This window comes from Staurois parvus, unplaced genomic scaffold (assembly GCF_062004578.1).
Source record: "Staurois parvus isolate SC_StPar_1 unplaced genomic scaffold, SC_StPar_1.0 ptg001428l, whole genome shotgun sequence".
NCBI classification, from domain to species: Eukaryota; Metazoa; Chordata; class Amphibia; order Anura; family Ranidae; genus Staurois; species Staurois parvus.
Window position 1 is genome coordinate 572,421 of NW_028319224.1, and position 20,147 is coordinate 592,567.

At 46.5% G+C, this 20,147-nt stretch overlaps 1 protein-coding gene across 1 annotated transcript in view; it reads left to right on the top strand.

Moving 5' to 3' along the window:
* The window catches only part of SLIT1 (slit guidance ligand 1), a 615,356-nt gene that overhangs the window by 386,316 nt on the left and 208,893 nt on the right, over nucleotides 1-20,147 (top strand). Inside the window, exons 7-8 of the mRNA XM_089662084.1 lie at nucleotides 827-898; nucleotides 11,685-11,848. Coding sequence (XP_089518210.1) covers nucleotides 827-898; nucleotides 11,685-11,848 — 236 coding nt within the window. The remainder of the gene's footprint in view (nucleotides 1-826; nucleotides 899-11,684; nucleotides 11,849-20,147) is intronic.

Here is a 20,147-nt window from a genome sequence, read left to right on the forward strand (position 1 = left end):
TATAGCAGTAGAGTCTCCCATCAACCAGCGGGATAGGTATACAAGCTCCCCCAAGGTTTGGGATCTAAGCACTAACCGGCATTCACCAAAGCTCCTGATTGTGGAGATGGGTTTTGCTCCATGTTAGTACCAGATCATGGTCCTTTAGAATCACTTTCATTGTAGAGGATGATGAAAAATGGCTTCCCTTTCAATATTTGAATATGACGGTTATGTGAAAAGGGAGCTTGACTGTTTTGTATGCTATGTATTTGCATTCAAGTAAAAGAGCTTTTACTCTGGACATACTGGACATAGACTCTTGCGCCGATGTACTACATTTTTGCATGTTTGAGGTTCCTCTAAGTTGCCGAAAGAGGTTGCATCTTGGCACCAGGAACTAAATAAAATATGGGTTCCCGAAGTACACGTAACACAACAGTTATGTGTTATGGGCTGACCTGTCATCAGATTTTACGTGGATTCCCCATCCTGTAGCCCAGTAGTTGACTTGTATGAAGAATTATGCGATATTGGATAATGTGTATGTAATGATAGGTTGCACAAGTCCCAGCTTCGAATTCCCATTCTTCTGCTCCAACAAGGAATTCCTCTCCTTCATAACATCCATTAGAGGCGTAGATGGTAAATTGCTGTCAGTTGTGTTTGTGGTTTGTGATGCATTTTTTTGTCCCGGGAAACAAAGTCAGCCATAATCTCCGAGTGCTGAGATGTTTAACTTTGGCAAATGCGACGTGCCTAGATATATACTCCTGGGAATCGGCTTTCCCCCCCTCTGTCATTTTTAGCTGTGTGTGATTAAAATGTTCTCTTTTCGTTCTTACAGAACCCTCAATAACAACAACATCACCACAATCCCCGTCTCCAGTTTCAACCATATGCCCAAGCTGAGGACATTGTAAGTATAGAGGATTTGTAGCCTGGAAGCAAAATGCTTTAATTTGTTGGCTATGCAGTTATTTGTTACGAGTGTATGAGCGGAAACGTTCTTTTCGTCAAAAGTTCAGTTACTTGTTGCTCAATAAATGATGCAGTACGTCTTTCACTGAAAGGATTTTATAAACTGGAGAGTAATTAGAAACAAAAGGGAGTCCGGTTTAAAGGTTGTGTTATGGTCAAGGGTCCTGTTCGGAGAGACCAGTATCTAGAGTAGTAGAGAGGCTCCCACCAACCAGCAGGACAGATATACAAGCAGGTCACCCTGGTGGATGACACCGGCTCCTCCAAGGTGTGGGGTCTAAGCACTAACCAGTGTTCACCAGAGCTCCTGGTGGTGTCACAGTCAGGGGTCTGGCTCAGACACCGGTATCTATAGCAGTAGAGGCTCCCATCAACCAACAGGACAGATATGCAAGCAGGTCACCCTGGCAGATGACGTCGGCTCCCCCAAGGTGTGGGGTCTAAGCACTAAGCAGTGTTCACCAGAGCTCCTGGTGGTGTCACAGTCAGGGGTCAGACTCGGAGACTGGTATCTATATCAGTAGAGGCTCCCATCAACCAACAGGATAGATATACAAGCAGGTCACCCTGGCGGATGACGTTGGCTCCCCCAAGGTGTGGGGTCTAAGCACTAAGCAGTGTTCACCAGAGCTCCTGGTGATGTCACAGTCAGGGGTCAGGCTCGGAGACCAGTAGCTGTAGCAGTAGAGAGGTTCCCACCAACCAGCAGGATAGATATACAAGCAGATTGTCAGGAATGGACTCAGCACTGGTGGTGGGACTCACCTGCCGTGTGGGCTGCAGTACCAGAGCTGACCAGCGGGTGCTCTCAGCAGCCAGAAGCTCACTCCTGCAATCAGCCAAACCTGGGGCTGATTGCAGGAGGTGTATTTAAGGCATGACCAGGCCTGTGATCAGGGCCTTGGTGTATGTTTTCCCATGAGCCCCTGTACCTGGTATCTTGTGTCCCTGCTTCGTTGCTGACCCTGCTTGATCCTGACCTCTGCTGACCGTCTCCTGTTAAACCCCTGGCTTGCCTGACCATCCTTCTGCCTGATCCCCTGTACCGCGCTGCCCGTGAGTTACTGAACCCAGCTTGTGACCCTGACCATTCTCTGCCTGCTTCTTTGGTACCTTGCTGCCCGCACATTGCTGACCTGGCCCGTCTGACCACGCTAACTACTCTGCCATCCATCCATCCTGCACGGATCCAGCCGTCCCCGCTCACACCTTCTGCCTCTTCACATCAGGCTTCCTACCTGCACATACCTCTGGCGGATCCCTCTACCACTAGCAGGTGTACTCAGGGGCCACGACCTGGTTCCTGTCTGCTCCAAGTCCATCCCCACCATCAGGGGCCCTGGTGAATAAGCAGCCTGGGACTTAGACTCCGCGCCCTGGGGAATCCTGTCCTGAGGACCGCTAGAGGTACCACCAAACGGTCATTACAGAACCCTACGGCCGGCCTAACCGTTCCACCTCTCCAGCCCTGACTACGCCTGTGTTCCTGCACGTACTAAGATTAGTGGAAGGTTGGTTTGCTCACTGTGCGTTTATATATATATATATATATCTGGGTAGCTAATAATAAACTGTATTATAGTGTACCTGAGGCCTGCGTTTCCCTGTGTCAGTCCACACCTTTCTGGTCACTCCTAGATTCCTGACACAGATCATCCTGGCGGATGACGCTGGCTCCCCCAAGGTATGGGGTCTAAGCACTAACTGGTGATTACCAGAGCTCCTGGTGGTGTCACGGTCAGGGGTCAGGGTCAGAGACCAGTAGCTATAGCAGTAGAGGGACTCCCACCAACCAGCAGGATAGATGTACAAGCAGGTCACCCTGGTGGATGATGCTGGCTCCTATAAGGTAAGGGGTCTAAACACTAACCGGTGTTCACCAGAGCTCCTGGTGGTGTCCCGGTCAGGGGTCAGGCTCGGAGACCAGTAGCTATAGCAGTAGAGTCTCCCATCAACCAGCAGGATAGGTATACAAGCTCCCCCAAGGTTTGGGATCTAAGCACTAACCGGCATTCACCAAAGCTCCTGATTGTGGAGATGGGTTTTGCTGCATGTTAGTACCAGATCATGGTCCTCAAGATCGCCCCACAAAGAGGTGAGCAAGCCGGGGGCCAGTAGCAAATATAGCAGGTAGGGGTCAAGCAGAAGTGTGACAGCCATTCAGGTGCTGCTTGCCAAACAGGCCCATTAAAGTCCATAGGACCGCAACATAACTTTGTGACAACCACTTTCCACACAGTTGCAGCATGGCATTACAATGCAAAATTCCTCTTGGGATGAGAAAAAACAACAGGCATTCCTGAACACCTGTAAACTAGCGCTCAACTAGCTCTGAAAAGTTATCGACCATGTATTGCTTTTCAGAGTGGCCAGTGTGTCAGCAATGTGTGCAAGGCCTAAGGAAACATTCCCTTGCAAAATGAATAGCATATTTGCCTTTAGTAAAGGTCTTCTTTATGGAAATATCAGGGGCCCATTAGACCCATGATGTTTTCCCTGCCCTTCAAAGCAACTAACCAAGCAGAATTTGTGCTGGGTTAGCTGCTTCCATGGCTGTAATAGCCAAGGAATTACATCTTTGAAATCGGAAGTGATGAAATACTTGTCAATTCTGGGTTCATTCGTCACAGAGGAGATCAGGGATCAGATGTTCCTCTTCCTCATGTGTGGGAAGCCATCCCGAGCTTGCACATGGCAGGGCAGTCCTTCCCAGTGCTGTAAAATTACACTCCCCGGCCACTTTATTAGGTACACCTTGCTAGTACCGGGTTGGAACCTCTTTTTCCTGCACAACTGCCTTAATTCTTCATGGCATAGATTCAACAAGGTGTTGGAAACATTCCTCAGAGATTTTGGTCCATATTGACATGATAGTATCACGCAGTTGCTGCAGATTTGTTAGCTGCACATCCATGATGTGAATATCCTGTTCCAGCACATCCCAAAGGTGCTCTATTTGATGGAGATCTGATGACTGTGAAGGCCATTGGAGTGCAGTGACCTCATTGTCATGTTCAAGAAACCAGTTGGAGATGATCTGAACTTTGTGACATGGTTCTGGGTTCATTCGTCGCAGAGGAGATCAGGGATCAGATGTTCCTCTTCCTCATGTGTGGGAAGCCATCCTAAGCTTGCTCATGGCAGGGCAGTCCTTCCCAGTGCTGTAAAAGTACACTCCTGCTGGAAGGAGCCATCAGAAGATGGGGATACTGGAGTCATAAAGGGATGGACATGGTCAGCAACAATACTCAGGTAGGCAGTGGTGTTTAAACGATGCTCAGTTCATACTAAGGGGCCCAAAGTGTGCCAAGCATGTATCCCCCACACCATGACACCACCACCACCAGCCTGAACTGTTGATTGAAGGCAGGATGGATCCACCACACCATAACACCACCACCACCAGCCTGAACTGTTGATACAAGGCAGGAAGGATCCACCACACCATGACACCACCAGCCTTAACAGCTGATACAAGGCAGGATGGATCCAACACACCATGATACCACCACCACCAGCCTGAACTGTTGATACAAGGCAGGAAGGATCCACCACACCATGACACCACCAGCCTGAACCGTTGATACAAGGCAGGATGGATCTACTACACCATGTCACCACCACCACCAGCCTGAACCATTGATACAAGGCAGGATGGATCTACTACACCATGACACCACCAGCCTGAACCATTGATACAAGGGAGGATGGATCTACCACACCATGACACCACCACCACCAGCCTGAACCATTGATAAAAGGCAGGATGGATCTACCACACCATGATACCACCACCACCAGCCTGAACCATTGATACAAGGCAGGAGGGATCTACCACACCATGACACCACCACCACTAGCCTGAACCATTGATAAAAGGCAGGATAGATCTACCACACCATGACACCACCCCCACCACCAGCCTGAACCGTTGATACAAGGCAGGATGGAGCCATGATTTCATATTGTTTATGCCAGATTCTGACCCTACCATCTGAATGTCGTAGCTGAACTCAAGACTCATCAGTCCAGGCAATGTTTTTCCAATCTTCTATTGTCCAATTTTGATGAGCCTGTGAGAATTGTAGCCTCCGTTTCCTGTTCTTCACTGATAGGAGTGGCACTCGGTGTGGTCTTCTGCTGCTGTAGCCCATCTTCTTCAAGGTTCGATGTGTTGTGCATTCAGATATGTTATTCTGCATACCTTGGATGTAACGAGGGGTTATTTGAGTTACTGTTGCCTTTCTATCTTCTCGAACCAGTCTGCCCATTCTCCTCTGACCTCTGACATCAACAAGGCATTTTCCTCCACACAACTGCTGCTCACTGGGTATTTTCTTTTTTTTCGGACCATTCTCTGTAAACCCTACAGATGGTTGTGCATGAAAATCCCAGTAGATCAGCAGTTTTTGAAATACTAAAACCAGCCTGTCTGGCACCAACAACCATGCCATGTTCAAAGTCACTTAAATCCCCTTTCTACTCAGGGGCGGACTGACAACTCATGGGGCCCCCGGGCAATAGGGGATCATAGGGCCCCTGTGTCCTTGCTCAAACTCAAAAAAGCCTATGAAAAAGGTACCAGGGGCATCTTATGGGGCCCCCTACTGACCCTGAGCCCTCGGGCAGTGCCCGAGTTTCCAAATGGTCAGTCCACCCCTGTTTCTACTTCATTCTGATGCTCAGTTTGAGCTTCAGCAAGTTGTCTTCACCACATCTAGATACCTAAATGCTCATTCTCCTCTGACCTCTGACATCAACAAAGCATTTTCATCCACACAACTGCCACTTGGTATTTCCTCTTTTTCGGACCATTCTCTGTAAACCCTAGAGATGGTTATGTGTGAAAATCCCAGTAGATCAGCAGTTTTTGAAATACTCAGACCAGCCCGTCTGGCACCAACAACCACGCCACGTTCAAAGTCACTTAAATCCCCTTTCTACTTCATTCTGATGCTCAGTTTGAGCTTCATTAAGTCGTCTTCACCACATCTAGATACCTAAATGCTCATTCTCCTCTGACCTCTGACATCAACAAAGCATTTTCATCCACACAACTGCCACTTGGTATTTCCTCTTGTTTGGACCATTCTCTGTAAACCCCAGAGATGGTTGTGTGTGAAAATCCCAGCAGATCAGCAGTTTTTGAAATACTCAGACCAGCCCGTCTGGCGCCAACAACCACGCCACGTTCAAAGTCACTTAAATCCCCTTTCTACTCAGGGGCGGACTGACAACTCATGGGGCCCCCGGGCAATAGGGGATCATGGGGCCCCTGTGTCCTTGCCCAAACTCAAAAAAGCCTATGAAAAAGGTACCAGGGGCATCTTATGGGGCCCCCTACTGACCCCGAACCCTCGGGCAGTGCCCGAGTTTCCAAATGGTCAGTCCGCCCCTGTTTCTACTTCATTCTGATGCTCAGTGTGAACTTCAGCAAGTCATCTTCACCACATCTAGATACCTAAATGCTCATTCTCCTCTGACCTCTGATATCAACAAAGCATTTTCATCCACACAACTGCCACTTGGTATTTCCTCTTGTTTGGACCATTCTCTGTAAACCCTAGAGATGGTTGTGTGTGAAAATCCCAGTAGATCAGCAGTTTTTGAAATACTCAGACCAGCCCGTCTGGCACCAACAACCACGCCACGTTCAAATCACTTAAATCCCCTTTCTACTTCATTCTGATGCTCAGTTTGAACTTCAGCAAGTTGTCTTCACCACATCTAGATACCTAAATGCTCATTCTCCTCTGACCTCTGACATCAACAAAGCATTTTCATCCACACAACTGCCACTTGGTATTTCCTCTTGTTTGGACCATTCTCTGTAAACCCTAGAGATTGTTGTGTGTGAAAATCCCAGTAGGTCAGCAGTTTTTGAAATACTCAGACCAGCCCGTCTGGCACCAACAACCATGCCACGTTCAAAGTCACTTAAATCCCCTTTCTACTTCATTCTGATGCTCAGTTTGAACTTCAGCAAGTCGTCTTCACCACGTCTAGATACCTAAATGCATTGAGTTGCTGCCATGCGTTGTTTGATTAGCAATTTGTGTTACCAAGCAATTGAACAGGTGGACCTAATAAAGTGGCCGCTGAGTGTATATATTAATAATTCCACACCTGTACAATATTATATCTGAGAAGAGGAAAATAGAAAATTATAAGATAAAATAACAAATGAAGGTAAAAAAAAATCCATCCCAGCGAATGGAACCTAATATCATCATCAGGGCCTTTACTAAAGGAACAGGAAACTCTTTAATTGATTCTTTGCACATTTGTATATACAGATAAGTCGTAGAAATTTGAAGTAATTATTAATTTCCTTCCTATGAAGGACTGGCTTGTAAGCAGTAATCAGAATGGATGGGCGCCAATGGTTAGAGCGACATTACACTGCGTTCTGTATAATCTGGCTGGCGGTAAATGGAATGTCACGCATGACTAGGAAGAAGCAGTAAAAGCTTTATCCAATAATAAGTCTGATACTCATGCAATATGTAATATAATCCTATTTCAGCCGATTGCTCTATGCGCTGAGGTGGAATTATTAGCTGGGGGGGGGGGGGGGGGAGAATAAATGAGTCCTTTTTGTATTTACATGACAATACCATATCTAGTGGGATAGGTTGTGATGGGATTGTAATGAGCCTGTAAAGAGAAACACATTATTTAAAAGACTTCGATGACATGAGGAACATTCTAGTCCGGCTTCTAGAGGGACGTCATTTATTTCCGGCTTTACTTGGCCGTTTGTTTAGGATTTTAATACCATGTGCCGTTATCGTTGAGATGGAAAGTTGGCCTGTTGCCTATGGTGTTATGGGCTCAACCAGCTTAACTTTTTTTTACCCCAGGGTGTAACGGAAACGGACCCCAACTACACTTGGGTATTTCCGTTAAACTCCCGATCAGGGGCGGACTGACCATTTGGAAACTCGGGCACTGCCCGAGGGCCCGGGGTCAGTAGGGGGCCCCATGAGATGCCCCTGGTACCTTTTTCATAGCCTTTTTTGAGTTTCGGCAAGGACACAGGGGCCCCATGATCTCCTATTGCCCGGGGGCCCCATGAGTTGTCAGTCCATCCCTGCTCCCGATTCCCTGTCCGAACACAGATCCACGGACACCACCGCTGGCCATACAAGACGAGACAGCACCAGACTTGAAGGAAACCAGAAAATAGACTGCTTTATTTTAACACGGATACAAGTAATATACACAGGGCGGGGCAATACATTTAGTAACATGAGACACACAGCAGACACCCCCCACCAAGCCAATACACAAACACATACATCCCATAATAGTTTGCTCCCAAGCAAGACACACAATAGAAAAATGGGACAACCACATGTCATTAAACAATGAACAACCCCCACCTATACAGTGGGGATCGAAAGTTTGGGCACCCCAGCTAAAAATTTGTATTAATGTGCATAAAGAAGCCAAGGAAAGATGGAAAAATCTCCAAAAGGCATCAAATTACAGATTAGACATTCTTATAATATGTCAACAAAAGTTAGATTTTATTTCCATCATTTACACTTTCAAAATAACAGAAAACAAAAAAATGGCGTCTGCAAAAGTTTGGGCACCCTGCAGAATTTATAGCATGCACTGCCCCCTTTGCAAAGCTGAGACATGCCAGTGTCATGGATTGTTCTCAAACTTCGTCTGGGAAGACCAGGTGATGTCAATCTCAAAGGTTTTAAATGCCCAGACTCATCTGACCTTGCCCCAACAATCAGCACCATGGGTTCTTCTAAGCAGTTGTCTAGAAAACTGAAACTGAAAATAGTTGACGCTCACAAAGCTGGAGAAGGCTATAAGAAGATAGCAAAGCGTTTTCAGATGACAATATCCTCTGTTCGGAATGTAATTAAGAAATGGCAGTCATGAGGAACAGTGGAAGATCTGGAAGACCAAGAAAGATCTAGAAGACCAAGAAAAATATCAGACAGAACAGCTCGCAGGATTGTGAGAAAAACAATTCAAAACCCACGTTTGACTGCACGATCCCTCCAGAAAGATCTGGCAAACACTGGAGTTGTGGTACACTATTCCACTATAAAGAGATACTTGTACAAATATGGTCTTCATGGAAGAGTCATCAGAAGAAAACCTCTTCTACGTCCTCACCACAAAAATCATCGTTTGAACTTTGCAAATAAACATATAGACAAGCCTGATGCATTTTGGAAACAAGTTCTGTGGACCGATGAGGTTAAAATTTAATTTTTTGGCCGGAATGAGCAAAGGTACGTTTGGAGAAGAAGGGGCACAGAATTTAATGAAAAGAACCTCTGTCCAACTGTTAAGCATGGGGTTGGATCAATCATGCTTTGGGGTTGTGTTGCAGCCAGTGGCACAGGGAACATCTCACGAGTAGAAGGAAAAATGGATTCAATAAAATTTCAGCAAATTTTGGATGGTAACTTGATGCCATCTGTGAAAAAGCTGAAGTTAAAGAGAGGATGGCTTCTACAAATGGATAATGATCCTAAACACACCTCGAAATCCACGGGGGATTACATCAAGAGGCATAAACTGAAGGTTTTGCCATGGCCTTCACATTCTCCTGACCTCAACATAATTGAAAATCTATGGATAGACCTTAAAAGAGCCGTGCGAGACAGACGGCCCAGAAATCTCAAAGAACTGGAAGACTTTTGTAAGGAAGAATGGGCAAAGATACCTCAAGCAAGAATTGAAAGACTCTTGGCTGGCTACAAAAAGTGTTTACAAGCTGTGATACTTGCCAAAGGGGGCAGTACAAGATATTAACTCTGCAGGGTGCCCAAACTTTTGCAGACGCCATTTTTTTGTTTTCTGTTATTTTGAAAGTGTAAATGATGGAAATAAAATCTAACTTTTGTTGACATATTATAAGAATGTCTAATCTGTAATTTGATGCCTTTTGGAGATTTTTCCATCTTTCCTTGGCTTCTTTATGCACATTAATACAAATTTTTAGCTGGGGTGCCCAAACTTTCGATCCCCACTGTACATGTCTAAACAATAGCAGGACATTTCACCCTGTACCCCACAGGGAGACTTACACATAAGAGGGATATGGGGAGCTGAGACAGGGGTCTCCCCACCTCTCCAAAGTGAGCTGTGTTCCATGGGCCCCCCACCCAAAGTGACTCCCGTCACACAGGGGAATCCCTAAAATAATGTTCAGTTCTTGTAGAACCTTTACTAAATCTAATTTGCCGAGGGTCAATGGCAAAAGTTCTCCTAACATTGGTGGTCAGTAGGAAGAATACCACTGTTGTAGTGGTGACACCCTTACAGATAGTTAAACAAGATAATTGGACCATGTTGCTGGTCTTTGCCAGCTGGAATTGGGCTTGGGCCATCAGGTAGGAGGTCAATCAGCCACGGCTCAAGGAAACTCCTAGAAATCTCCGGAGGAGCCCTATGTTCATGGTCATGGAACCCTTGTTTGGAATGGCTAAAGTGAGAACTTTGTCTCCAACGATGCCTCCTATTAAAGCATTTTGGAAATGTTAAAGAGATGCAATGTTTCACACCTTTTTCCTGCCTTGTCACTCTGTCTTCAGTTGAATTAGGGACCCATTTGCTTTATAGCTTATAAAATTGGGCTTCCATTCATTATTTAATTATTTGTGCTGATGTAGCACCCTCTTAAGCCAGCCACAGATGGTTTGAATCTCAGCTGGTTCAGCAGGGACCGGCCAAAATTCCAACCATGTATGGGAAGGCTGAATGTACCCAAGTTGATCCATCAACTTAGGTAGAACCAGCCTATTGGATTTTACATGAGATTCTTGCTAATATAGCCACTAAAAGGAATCCCTGTGTTCTCCCAGGGGGAGGGGTGGGAGGAGCCGCCCCTGCCGGGTGAACACAGGGGTTACTGCTAGCAGAACACAATGGCTCTGCGGGAGGGATTCCCCCATCATCACTAACTGTGTTGATGGGGCAATCAAGAGGTTTTCGTTGCAGGAAAGAAGATCGTTCTATGGCCAGCTCTAGTGTAGTTTGCTAGGCAAATTTAGCTTTGACTCCTTCTGTAATCAAGGGAACAGTAATTGTTTGTCCAGGCCTGTTCATGGTCTCACAGGCTGGGGGTTTGATTGCTTCCCCCTGCCTCTGGAAGAAGCTTAAGGAGGGAGATTCAAATCAACCAGTCTGAAAAGTTAACGGGTTCAAGACGATCTCTAGATAGGAATGTCCAGTAGGAGGCTGGAATGGAGATAAATAGTCTGAGAAACTGGAGAGCAGGGTTCCAACTCCTCAGGAGGCTTCCAGAGGTGCAGGGGCTGCTGCTGCAAGGCAGCCCATGGACTAAACAGCTTCTCTAGGAGGCCTCAGAGCTTCTAGAACCCAAGGATCAAATGAATTTTGCTCAGAACTCACTGCAGAACCACACCACATGTGGTTCTGCTCTAGAGAGGTGCCATCTAACTCACTTGGTTGTGCCTGGAGAGAGCTAGAAAGGTTGTGCCTGGAGAAAGCTAGGCAGCTGTCGTTGGGCCATGTGAGTAGTGACCCTACCTTGACCCATGAGACTGTGTGCTGGACACTGTGGGGGTAGCACTACACTAATTTAGCCAAAGAGTTTAAAACTCCACTCCCCTTCCCCCTTTCTTCTTTTTTAATTAATTTGCAAACAGTAATTAAATAAGAACAATGACCACTGATATGCCTCTAGAATATCTAATCTTCCTCTTGTTTTTTGTTTATTTCAGCCGCCTGCATTCCAACAACTTGTTTTGTGACTGTCACTTGGCGTGGCTGTCTCAGTGGCTCCGCCAGCGGCCGACCATTGGATTATTCACACAGTGTACCGGGCCTCTACCCCTCCGAGGACTGAATGTGGCCGAGGTCCAGAAACATGAGTTCACCTGTTCAGGTCTGAAGGCTTTGTCTTCTTCTCCTCATTGGTCTCATTTATTTGTCCCAAAATGGTTCAGTGAACCCAATCAGTAAAATCTGAATATTTTTAAATCTAAAGCTTTCATTAAAATAATCTTTGGTGATCCTGCCAGGAAGCTCCTCGTTCAGGCACTTTGTCCTGGATTCCCAGCTGTGCTCTTGGGTTGTCAGATGGCCTTCCGATAGACACATCAAGTTACCATTTTAACACACCTTATGTAGGAATGGGGCACTGTTACCGCCATCAGGAAACCCACACTTCTTCCATGACCTTGGTGGGGGGAGGGGGGTCATCTCCTCCAAGCAATGGGCATATTAGGATCTGGTTAGGTTGCAGCAGTCTTCTCACAGCTATGAAACCAGCCTGCCAAGCTGCATTGGCTGCCATTAGGTGTGAATGAGTCACATCTGCTGCAAGGCAGCCACAGCTGAGACCTTCCACGAAGCTGAATGAAAGAGACTCCCAATATAATAAAATATGAATGTTGGCTTTGTCTTCCCACCACACAGATGGGCAGTACGGAGATCTCCACTCAACCATGTTATTGACATTTGTTTATACCCGCATTAATGAACATATGGAGACGGTTCTGCTGAGAGACCAGGCCGTTCCTATGTGCCACCCACACATCTGTGTGTGTCTGCGAAATCTTGACTGGTCCACTTTGTCATTTTTGTGCAGACCAACCAGCCAGAGAAGATTCAGACAACCACTGGCAGCTTACATAGAGAAAGGGCCCCTCCCTCCAAAGGTTTATTGGTTAGAAACACTTTATAAAATCGGGACTAGGTCATTTTAACCAGCCCCTGGCTCCTTGTTCCTCACTTCTTTTCTGGAAGTGAAAATGTGGAGTTTTTGAAACCCAGAAATGTGGGAACCACTTCAGGACATATTCCTGTTATGGTACCAGCAGAATTCCTACCAGGACTTCCAGAACTCCTTCTCTCACAATGCCTGCTAGGACTTCTAGAATCCCTTCCAGGGCTCCCAGTGGTACTCACAGAATCCATGCCAGGACATCCAAATGGAGCTGTCCAATGAATGTATTATATTCCTGTTATGGTACCAGCAAAATTCTTGCCAGGACTTCCAGAACTCTTTCTCTCAGAATGCCTGCAATGATTTTTAGAATCCCTTCTGGGACTTATTTTTTTTTATTTTATTTCATTTCAGGTACTTATATAGCGCAGTCAATTTTACGCAGCGCTTTACATATATATTGCACATTCACATCAGTCCCTAACCCTCAAGGGGTGTACAATCTAAGGTCCCTAACTTACATTCATACATACACATACTAGGGCCAATTTAGACAGGAGCCAATTAATCTACCAGGGACTTCCAGTGGTGGTACTCTCAAAATCCATGCCAGGACTTCCAATGTTACTCTGTTCCCTACCATGCCTTTCAATAGTACTCTTAGAATTCCTGCCAGAACTTCCAATGATACAAGCAGAATCCCTACTAGGTCTTCCAGTGGTACAAACAGAATCCCTGCCAGAACCTCCAATGGTACAAGCAGAATCCCGGTCAGGTCTTCCAATGGTACAACTAGAATCCTTGATGGAACTTCCAATGGCACATGCAGAATCCCTGCTAGGTCTTCCAATGGTACAAACAGAATCCCTGCCAGAATTTCCAATGATACAAGCAGAATTCCTGCTAGGTCTTCAAATGGTACAAACAGAATCCCTGCTAGGTCTTCCAATGGTACAACTAGAATCCTTGCAAGGTCTTCCAATGGTACAACTAGAATCCTTGATGGAACTTCCAATGGTACAGGCAGAATCCCTGCTAGAACGTCCAATGGTACAATCACAATCCCTGCCAGAAATTCCAATGGTACAAGCAGAATCCCTGCCAGAACGTCCAATGGTATAAGCAGAATCCCTGCCAGATCTTCCAATGACACAAGCAGAATCCCAGCAAAAACTTCCAGAACTCCTCTCAGAATGCCTGCAATGATTTTTAGAATCCTTTCTGGGACTTCCAGTGGTGGTACCAGCAAAATCCATGCCTGGACTTCCAATGTTACTCTGTTCCCTACCATGGCTTACAATGGTACTCTCAGAATTCCAACCTGAACTTCCAATGATACAAGCAGAATCCCTGCTAGGTCTTCCAGTTGTACAAACATAATCCCTGATGGAACTTCCAATGGTACAAACAGAATCCCTGCTAGAACATCCAATGGTACAATCATAATCCCTGCCAGAACTTCCAATGGTACTCTCAGAATTCCTGCCAGATCTTCTAATGACACAAGCAGAATCCCAGCAAAAACTTCCAGATCTCCATCTCTCAGAATTCCTGTAATGATTTTTAGAATCCCTTCTGGGACTTCTAGTGGTGCTACTCTCAGAATTCCTGCCAGAACTTCCAATGATACAGGCAGAATCCCTGCTAGGTTGTCCAATGGTACAAGCAGAATCCCTGATAAGACTTCCATAGTTGGTGCTGTGTCCCACGCCAGCTTTCTTTTGTGGAAAAGAGCCATTATACGTCCTAAATGCTTTGATTGTTGGGACCCAGATTGTCCTGACTACACTTTTGCCTTCTGCCTTTCCTCAACCTTTCAAAATCCCTGCTAGGACTACTCACAGAATCCCTGCAAGATCTTCTAATGGTAATCTCATAATACCTGCCAATACTTCCAATGATACTCGTAGAATCCCTGACAGGATTTCTAATGCTACTGACAGAGCCATTATATTTCCTGATTGCCTTTGCTTGTTGCTGATCCAGATTGTCCTGACTACTATCTTGCCTGCTGCTTGTCCACAACTTCTGCCTGGATGTGACTACTCTTCTGCCTAGAACACCATAGTCGTCCTTTTGCAGCTGCACCCTGGAGTGGAAGGAATAATGAGGGCCATGACCTGGTGACAGGATGCAGCCATAAAAACAAGGACCACTAAGGTCTCCAGCCCATTTCCACCTTTTGAAGCTCTAGCAAAAACCAATTCTCGCTTAGACCATGAGCCTAAGGCGAGGGCGCATCACATGCCGGGGGGCAACATGACAGTTACTGCAAATTTAGTGTTGCCAGAGCATTGGTAAGTATAATCTGGTATGATCTCCAGTCTTAGGAGGCATCTTTCCATTCTATGGTGTATTCCTATGGAAAGTGGGAAGGATAAGAGCGCCATACAACTTTATGATAAATCCAGTAAAGATTTTATTCTCAAAATGACAAGTCAGAAGATAAAAATCCAATGTGTTTCGGGGCTCAGACCTCCCCTCTGCTGGTGATGATAGAAGGAATACTGGAAAATGAGAACTGAAGATCAAGTATTATGAAGGCTACAGCGCGAGTGGCAGACTGCCTCCCAACCTGAGATACAGATCGGGTACGGTCAGCCTGATACCCACACTGTTGCCATCATAATTCTTGATCCTCGGTTCTCATTGTCCATTATTACTTCTATCGCTGTAAGCATAAGTCCCAATGAAGAGGGAGTTGTGAACCCCTGAAACATGTCAGCTTCTATCTGTTGACCTGTCGTTTTGAGAATAATAAATCTATACTGGACTTATCACAAAGTCACGTGGCGCTCTCATCCTTCCCACTTTTCTTTACCGATTTTGTGGAACCATAATAATGCTCAAGTGTAATAGAGAGCTGCCTCTGAAGACTGAAGACTGCACCAGGTCATACTGTACAGGTTATACTGTACATACCTTTGCACCCAATGCCCCACCAACACCGATTATGCACCTTGAGTAATAGTTATGGCGCCCTATGGCATGTTAGGTGGACTCAACCAGATGCTGGGTCTAGTCAAGAGTTGGGCCTAAAGTCATGTGGCGCTCTCATCCTTCCCACTTTACTTTGACTGTTCTAGGCAACCCATAGGAATAACAATTGGAATGGAGAGCTGCCTCTTAGGGCTCGTTTATACTTGTTTCAACTTTAACAACATTTAAGCCGCCTCCATTCAGTAGATCCCCAGCTCATTAGTACCCCTGTTTAGCAGATCCCCAACTCATTAGTACTCCTATTCAGCAGGTCGCCAGCTTATTAGTACCCTCATTCAGCAGATCCCTCGCTCAGTAGTACCCCCAGCTTCGCTGATGCCCCTCTCAGTAGTACCCTCAGATTTGCTGATTCCCTTGTTCAGTAGTAACCCCCAGCTGTGCTGATCCCCTATTTAGTAATAACCCCCAGCTCTGTTGATCTCCCACTCAGTAGTAATGCCCAGCTCTGCTGATCCCCCACTCAGTAGTAACCCCCAGCTCTGCTGATCCCCTACTGAGTAGTAACCCCCAGCTCTACTGATCCCCTACTCAGTAATAACACCTAGATCTGCTGATCCCCCACTCAGTAGTAACCCCCAGTTCTGCTGATCCCCTACTCAGCAGTAACCCAAGCTCTGCTGATCCCCCACTCAGTAGTAACCCCTAGCTCTGCTGATCCCTCACTCAGTAGTAACCCCTAGCTCTGCTGATCCCTCACTCATTAGTAACCCCCAGCTCTGCTGATCCTTCTCTCTTTCCAGCCCCAACTCACCTTCTGCTATATCGCTTCCTTGCTGAGCACCACATGTGACATCTACTAGTTTCCCCTGCTTTGGTCCACCAGTTCTGTTAATCCCCCACGCAGTAGTAACCCCCAGCTCTGCTGATCCTCCACTCAGTAGTAACCCCAGCTCTGCTGATCCTCCACTCAGTAGTAACCCCCAGCTCTGCTGATCCCCCACTCAGTAGTAACCCTCAGCTCTGCTGATCCCCCACTCAGTAGTAACCCCCAGCTCTGCTGATCCCCTACTGAGTAATAACCCCCAGCTCTGCTGATCCCCCGCTCAGTAATAACCCCGGATCTGCTGATCCCCCACTCAGTAGTAACCCCCAGCTCTGCTGATCCTCCACTCAGTAGTAACCCCCAGCTCTGCTGATCCCCTACTCAGTAATAACACCTAGATCTGCTGATCCCCCACTCAGTAGTAACCCCCTGCTCTGCTGATCCCCTACTCAGTAATAACACCTAGATCTACTGATCCCCCACTCAGTAGTAACCCCCAGCTCTGCTGATCCCCTACTCAGTAGTAACCACCAGCTCTGCTAATCCCCTACTCAGTAGTAACCCCCAGCTCTGCTGATCCCCCACTCAGTAGAAAGCCCCAGCTCTGCTTATCCTTCTCTCTCTCCAGCCCCAGCTCACCTTCTGCTATATTGCTCCCTTGCTGAGCACCACATGTGAGATCTACTAGTTTCCCCTGCTCTGGTCCACCAGTTCTGCTAATCCCCCACGCAGTAGTAACCCCCAGCTCTGCCGATCCTCTGGTTTGCAGATCCTTCTCTCTCTCCAGTCCCCACTTAACTTCTGCTATATTGCTTCCACACTGAGCATCACATGTGACATCTTCTAGTTTTCCCTGCTCCGGTCCCCCAGCTCTGCTGATCCTCTGCCACTAAGTCCTCTCTCTCTCTCCTGTCCTACGCTCAACACGTATTCTGTCTGCTAGTTGCTCCGCTCCAGTCCAGACCCCACTCTCCTTTGTGCTGTTCCACACTGCACACCAGATGTGACATCTGCATCTGACACTCCCAGAATATATACACATGAACCAGAAGTGACTGCTGATTACATTTTTCTGGTTTGCTTGTTGGTCTCCCAGTTCATCCTGAGACATCACCGACCTGATATCCATCTACCACCCAAAACGCACTCTCCGCTCCTCACAAGACCTCCTGCTCTCTAGTTCCCTGGTCTCCTCCTCCCATGCCCATCTCCAGGACTTCTCCAGGGCTTCCCCCATCTTCTGGAACTCACTACCCCAATCCATCAGACTGTCACCTACCCTCTTCACGTTTAGGCGCACCCTGAAAACCCATCTCTTCAGAGAAGCCTACCTCGCCCTCACCTAATTGCCCATCTCCTCCGCTCTTCCCACCACTCCATCCCCCACAGCTATTTCCTCCTGTCCCACTCTCCCCTCCCTCCTAGATTGTAAGGGCCCTCGAACCCCTTGTGTATTGTATTGTATTGTTACTGTGCTGTCTCGTGTACAGTCTCCCATTATAATGTACAGCGCTGAGCAAACTGTTGGCGCTATATAAATCCTGTATAATAATAATAATGATAATATCTCTTACCTGCGATACCTCCAAAACAAAGCGAAGCTAAATATTAAATAAAAGCCCTTCAAAAGCTGCAGGTGCTGTTAGCGAGAGTTGTCATAGACTTCTATGGAGGCTTTGGAGATGCTTTGAAGCACCAAGAAAGCAACATGGGGTATAATTTTCGAAGTGAAGCAAACACAACGTGTGAACAGGCTTTAAAAAAAAACATTTTCAATGCCATAATTTGAAACAGGTGTAAACGACCCCTTAAGACTGAAGATCCCACCAGATTATTCATACCTTTGGATTCAGTGCTCTGCCAACACCAATTTTTCACTAATACTTGTGGCGCCCCATGGCATGAGATGCACACTCATCCTAGGCAAGTGTTTCTCAACTGCGAAGTGAAACAACAAGAAGCGCACCAACCTTGTGCATACCTCAATAACCAAAATTTATTAAATGAAGGAAAGGTACTCACAAACAGCAAATAAAAACAGACATGTAAGTCCACCCAGGGACTTCAAAGGTAAGAGGCCAGCGCGAGGAAGAAGGCATGACCTTCGAAACACGTCAGCTGGACTGAGTACCTACACCCATGATGGGATTCGCGCTGGCCTCTTACCTTTGAAGTCCCTGGGTGGACTTACATGCCTGTTTTTATTCGCTGTTTGTGAGTACCTTTCCCTCATTTAATAAATTTTGGTTATTGAGGTAATGCACAAGGTTGGTGCGCTTCTTGTTGTTTCACTTCGCAGTTTGTTCGGGCTTCCCCAGTCTTGGTTTGGAGCTGCACGACCTTGGATACTCCGGTGGTTGCTTCTCCTGAGTTTTTAATCCTAATTCTACCTAATTCCACCTACTCACCACCGGCCTGGGTCTCAGAGCGCAGGAGAAATCGTTTTTGCAAGTGTTTCTCAACTCCAGTCCTCATGGACCCCCAACAGGTCATGTTTTCAGGATTTCCCTCAGATGAAACAGCTGTGGTAAATACTAAGGCAGTGAAACTGATCAAATCACCTGTGCAAAATAATGGAAATCCTGAAAACATGACCTGTTGGGGGTCCATGAGGACTGGAGTTGAGAAACACTGCCCTAGGCGCAGGTTCCAATCAAGACTTGGTCTTCATCGGAGCTCCTGAAGCTTGAGAAGTTCTGGAGACCCTAATGATCCTAGTTTTCTTTTTTTTGAAGAACATACAGAGGCTTTTTGTATTGTCTGCTCATTGTGGATGGGCCCCACCTGCCTACACCGTCCTTAGCCATTTATAATTTGATTGAGCAGCTGCCAGTTTCTCTTTCTTTCGTAGTTGAGCTGCTGGTTTTGGATCACTCATGTGTTGCTCCACCATGGCCAGTGAAGAGTAATCTTTTATCCATACAATGGAAGGGTTTTTAACCAATTAAGTTCTGAGCCGGAGCAGTGATTACAAGGTCATCATTTCTGCTTGATTGCTGCAACGTGATACTTCACGTAATCCGCGCTCTGTATTAGGGGTCTCATGGCCTGTGTTTATATTACCTGGAAAGGTTTTACCATAATTGCATGCCGTAATTGCTTACAGTGCGGTTACACTTCTATCTCCAGGGAAGGAACTAGCAGGGGTATAATGGGTTATTCTTTCTTTTGGAGGAAGCAAGATTCGTGTCGGTTGCTCTGTACTGAAGTGCCCCCCGTAGGCGTAAAGTGGAACTGCAGCGAAGTGCCAGATAAACCCTCCTCAACCTTTCTGTGATGGCTCCTTGTTTCTCTGAAGCTCGCCACACAGGTTACAATCTGATTGTACAATCTCCTTTAGATCTTCCAACAGCTATGCTGCAGACAACCTCAATCACTCGGCTTCAGGCTCTCCACCCCATACTTCACAGACCGATGGATTCTGGCTCCAGAAGGTCCATGACTCGTGCACAATATCCCAACACATAGAAAGACGCTCTTCCTAAAGCCCAGAGTGCACTTGAAGGCTCAGTTCACACTAAATTTGTCAGGAGGCGTCAAACAGACATTTGGGATGCTTTTTTTAACGCTTCTCAAAAGCCTATGAAAGTTCTGCACATGGCAGCACCAGGGGTGGACTGACAACTCATGGGGCCCCCAGGCAATAGGGGATCTTGGAGCCCCTGTGTCCTTGCCCAAACTCAAAAAAGCCTATGAAAAAGGTACCAGGGGCATCTCATGGGGCCCCCTACTGACCCTGGGCCCTCGGGCATT